Genomic DNA, 4,621 nt, shown 5'->3' with positions numbered 1-4,621 from the left:
AATGGATTCAGAAGATCTTATCATAATGCTGCTTCTCGAAACGAGTGTTTCAGCTTTGTTTCTCAGAGCCGAGTCCCCTGTTCTGTCCGCCTCACATAATTTCAAAGCAATGTCGCTCTTGCTGAGTGAGATCTCGAAAGGTGTGCTGATGTTATTTGTCACCGATGGCAGCTCGCTTGGAGCAACCCTAATATTGCTAGTAGAAGTATGTCTTTCCTTTGTTGCCTCATTTGTGGTGGCTTTTGGAGCGGCCAGCTCAGAGGGGAAGATGGTAATGCTACTTGTCATTTTATTTGTCATGGTTTTAAAGACAGGTTTCTGTTTTTCAGAGATTGTTTCAGCCCCAGCCCCTCCCATTACTTCTTTCATGTCCTTTTCAACGATTACAGGCTTAATAACAGCTTTGGATCTCAGCGCTTCTCTAGGGCTGAATGACCTTCTGGATTTCAATCCGAGGCTGGTGGCATCTGAAGGTATTTTGATGGGTTTAGTGGATTCTTCTTCATTTCCAGTACTGTTATCATTTTCAAAGATAGACGGTCTAAATACTCGTCTGGAGCTTGGAAATTCTCGGGAATTAGGTCTTTTTCTTGGCTCTAGTTCTGACTGGCTGCTAGCTTTCATACTTTTGCCTATCTCCTCATTTGGATAAAGTTTCTCATCGCTTGTTGGTTTAACGGCTTTGGATCTCAAGGAGTCTGATTTCAGACCGATATTTGTGAGATCACTTATTGAGGCTGCGCTCTGGTCCGTTTCTTCTTTGTCCAGAGCTGTGAGATTCTGTATAATGTCTTCCTGGCTTTTGGAGTTGTGTGAGTGCCTCATGAGAACTGAAGGCTTTGCATTTTCAAGTAAAGCGTCTGCAAATTCTTTTTCCTGGGAACTGATTGTCCTTTTCGATTTCCCTTCCAAGGGCGGCCTGTGGGACAAAGCAGCGGGCACTCCTACTTCTGCTTTCAAGCTACTGGGTTCATCTGGTGGCAGCTGGGGAGAAAGGTGGCATCTACGTGAAAAGCCTGTTCCATTGGGTGGTGCATGGTTACTTTTGGTAAAGACCGTCTCTACACAGTGATCAGATGTCTCCAACTGAGTTATTTTAATTTTTTCTGCCAAGAACACAGATGCTTCTCCTTTGTTGGGTTTTTCATTGAGCACAACAGAAGTACTGTGGCAAATATCACTACCTGTTTGAGAGAGTTTTTCAACCTTAGTCTTCAGCCCACTTTCATTCCCAGGTTTAGAAGACATCCTCCAAGCTTTCTGCTCATGCGCAGCAGGGGGGTATCGACTCAGGACAGAGGGCTGCTCTCTTGATTTCTTCCCTTCGCTCTGTGGAACATCTTTCTGTGTGGAGAAGTATGTAGCAATTGTTGATCTGTCTTGTTGATCCACTCTTTTTGTTTCGGCGACCGCAGTGTCCAATAGAGCAGATTTACTAGATGCCTTTGTTGCTCTCATGCTGGTTAAACTGGGACTGGAAACTTGCTTGCTGCTTTGCAGATAATTGTTATTATTGAAAGAGAAGTCCCTGTTCCGTGTCCTCTCACGTCTATGCTGCGGCGAAAGCTCCCGTGACTTGTGTTTTGCAACTGATAGCTCAGCTGGGATACCTCTGCATTTAGATTTGTCGTGTCGGACTCTGCCAGGGAAGCTCGTATCTTCATTTTCCACCTCACCATTCTCCAGGTCTTTCTGTTTTTTGATTTGCATTTTAATTTCTTCTAATTGGTCAATTAAGAGCTTGTTTTTATTCTGTTCACTCAGATAACTGTCTTGAAGGTCATTATTTTTGGCTTTCATTTTTTTAAGTTCCTCTTCTAAAGATTCAAAATGTTTAATTTGAGTTTTTAATTTCTCAATTTCTTGGTTCAGGTCCTTCACTTTATTGTCTTCTTGATTTTTATTCTTTTGATTTTCTGATTTATTTCGGGTTTCATTTTCAACATGCTTTCGGTAATCTAAGCTTCCCTTTCTTCTGGCTTCTTTGGAAGCCAATGAAGAAGTCAAGTCATCTTCAATTCTCAGGTCATTTCTATCCAGAAGACTGTTTGATGACCTTTCTAGCAAATTTGATGCATTTCTAGTTTGATCAGCTCTGTTTAGCTTGTTATTTTGTTCAAGCTTTTGCGTTAGTTCTTGAATTATTTTCTCATTCTGCTTTTCTCTTTCATTAAAGTGTTTTCTTTCATTAACAAAGCTCAGAGCTAAAGATTTCAGTTTTTCTAACTCACTTACTAAACTCTGTTCAGTTTTATCTAACCTGTCTTCAGAGGTTTCAAGTTCTTTTACTTTCACCCTAAACATTTCCAGTTCTGTAGAGATTTTTTTGGTCAGGTTCTTTTCTTCATTGAGACTCAAGCACAGCTGAGTACAGTCATTCTTACTCCTGCCAAAAGCTTCCTCTAGTTTTTCCAGCTCTGCCATTCGCTTCTGAAGTCGTTCAATTTCTGATTTAAGCTCACGGGTGAGACTTTCCTCCTCTTCTAGTTTCGCTTTCATCAGCCGACAGAGCTCTTCAGCTTTCTTGATTTCTTCATCCTTGCCTTCAATTTTCAGCACTCTTTTTCTCAGTGCTTCAACATCAGCCAGCATGCTAGAATTGCTGCCTTCTACCTGGATAACTTTGTCCTGGAGATCCAGAATCTCATCCTCAGCTTTCTGGAGATTTTTCGTTGCTTCCTCTAGTTCATCAAGACGACGGCCAAGACTCTGCAACTTGAAGCGTAGATGGCGATTAGAAGTTTCCTTGTAGCCTGTAAATTCAGCCATCTTTACTCTTTGATCTTATTGGATTCCGTTTCTTCCAGTCAGGATCAAGGGAGCGATTTTAGAACTTTACTTTTCTACAGCTCCTTTGATGGAGGCGATCTGAGCCTGAAAAAAGAAATCATAAAGTGAGTACAAGGGCTGCCAAGATTTTGGGGGCTGTTTTTTGCATAATCCTTCCTTGAATTAAACATATTGCCAATCGTTGTTAAGGACGTTAGAAAAGATCAACAATAAATTTAATCTAATTGATTTAGTTTGTATACTGTCCCCAGTGCTAGCCCACCACCGACGGGAGAAAAATAGGAAGACCCTCCTAGGCTGAGTGAGACAGGGAATGCATTTGTATCCACTGAATGACCCTCCAAGACTGTTTGAAGGAATGTATGGACGTATCTGCATGTGCATGGACACATGTAGGCAGGCCCATCCATGTGCAAGTCCCTGTGTATGGGTGGTCAATGCAACGTATATGCAAGATGCAGATTCCTACACAAAACTACCCATTAGAAGACATTCTGCTTCAAGGGAATATACAAATCTTAGCAAGACTCTTGCAAGCTATAGAGCAGTGGCTCCCAACCTTTTTTAGACTCAAGGCACCCCTCAAAAGATGGTAACTCTTAGCTTTCATTCATTTCTTGACTGTAGAAAAATAACAATAACAATAAAAATATGCAATTCTTCTGTGGGCACAACAGGTCTGAGCATTTCTGACACCATGGATTCCTATTTGAAATTGCAGGACTTATCTTGTGAATCGCATGTAGGTGTTTGCACATTTAGCAGTACTAATATTATGTAGTACCCTTAAAAGCACCCTGGCTGAGAATTACTGGTATAGAGCCAGCGATCATAAACTAGACGCAGAAGTAAGATCCTGAGAGGCAATTCAGGTATCTAAAGCAGAACTTAAGTGACTGTAGGGGCAGAATTCAACTATCATTTGAGCACTTAACATTTTTTCCAAACGTGCAAGAGGCCTTTTTGGCCCTTACACACAATTTGTGATGCTGTTACCCTTTATTACCTGTGCAGGATAGACCTGTAAGTGTACATGTGTATTCAGAGCATACACAGCAGGCCAGGCATGGGCCAAGCAGCTACCCATGCCCCCATGTACAACATGCACAGGTCCCTAATCCTGGCCAGACAGAACTCCATGATAAAAGGATAATTAGGAAAATTCCTGTGGCTCCCAGGCCGCAGGAATGCACCACAGCCTTGAAGGGCGTCCCAGCTGGGAGCTCATGGCTGGGAGAGCCAGCCCACTGATGGGGACTCCTAGGCCCAGGGGCACACCAGTCACATGTTCAATTGAGGGCACCATGGGAACCAGCCACAAAATTATACATATTTTGTGTAATAACTTTGTGACTTATTCCCTGTGTTTTTGTGCCATTAACTGCATGAACATGTGGCTGGTTACTACTTAAGACATGATTAACTAGTTAATCACGTCTTAAGTGTAAAGTTGCCAGGGGCGCTAGAGACCAGACTACTCCACTTATTAGAAATCTCAGTGGATTTAAGCATCTAAATGCAATTTTAATCCACCCTGTTCAAATCCCTGAAAATCCATTAATGTGGCTACTTTTGCTACAAACCATAATCTGTCTCTTAAGACTGAGTCATAAAGAAGCAGCAATGGGGAGGAGGAACCATCCACCTACTGTATTTACTGCTGAGCAGGGTGGAATGGTATCATACTTAAGCACCTAAGTCCACCTGGATGCCTAATAGGTGAACAGAATCTGGGCCCTAGGGGCAGATGTGCGTGGACATTTGGTTCCCCGGGGACAAGTAGCAGCGGTGGACATTGTGACGCTGCTACTTGACCCTAGGGAACGCCCAT

The 4,621-nt window shown here is 42.5% G+C and overlaps 1 protein-coding gene across 1 annotated transcript in view; it reads right to left on the bottom strand.

The window, feature by feature from the left end:
- The window catches only part of LUZP1 (leucine zipper protein 1), a 31,943-nt gene extending 28,668 nt beyond the window's left edge, over positions 1–3,275 (bottom strand). Inside the window, exon 1 of the mRNA XM_019512193.1 lies at positions 91–3,275. Coding sequence (XP_019367738.1) covers positions 91–2,769 — 2,679 coding nt within the window. The 5' untranslated portion in view covers positions 2,770–3,275. The remainder of the gene's footprint in view (positions 1–90) is intronic.
- Positions 3,276–4,621: the final 1,346 nt, after the last annotated feature.

Source organism: Gavialis gangeticus, unplaced genomic scaffold, assembly GCF_001723915.1.
Source record: "Gavialis gangeticus isolate Ggan-Ray unplaced genomic scaffold, GavGan_comp1, whole genome shotgun sequence".
NCBI lineage: Eukaryota > Metazoa > Chordata > Crocodylia > Gavialidae > Gavialis > Gavialis gangeticus.
Note: the sequence above shows the minus strand (reverse complement) of the source record. Positions and strands in the feature narration are given on the sequence as shown.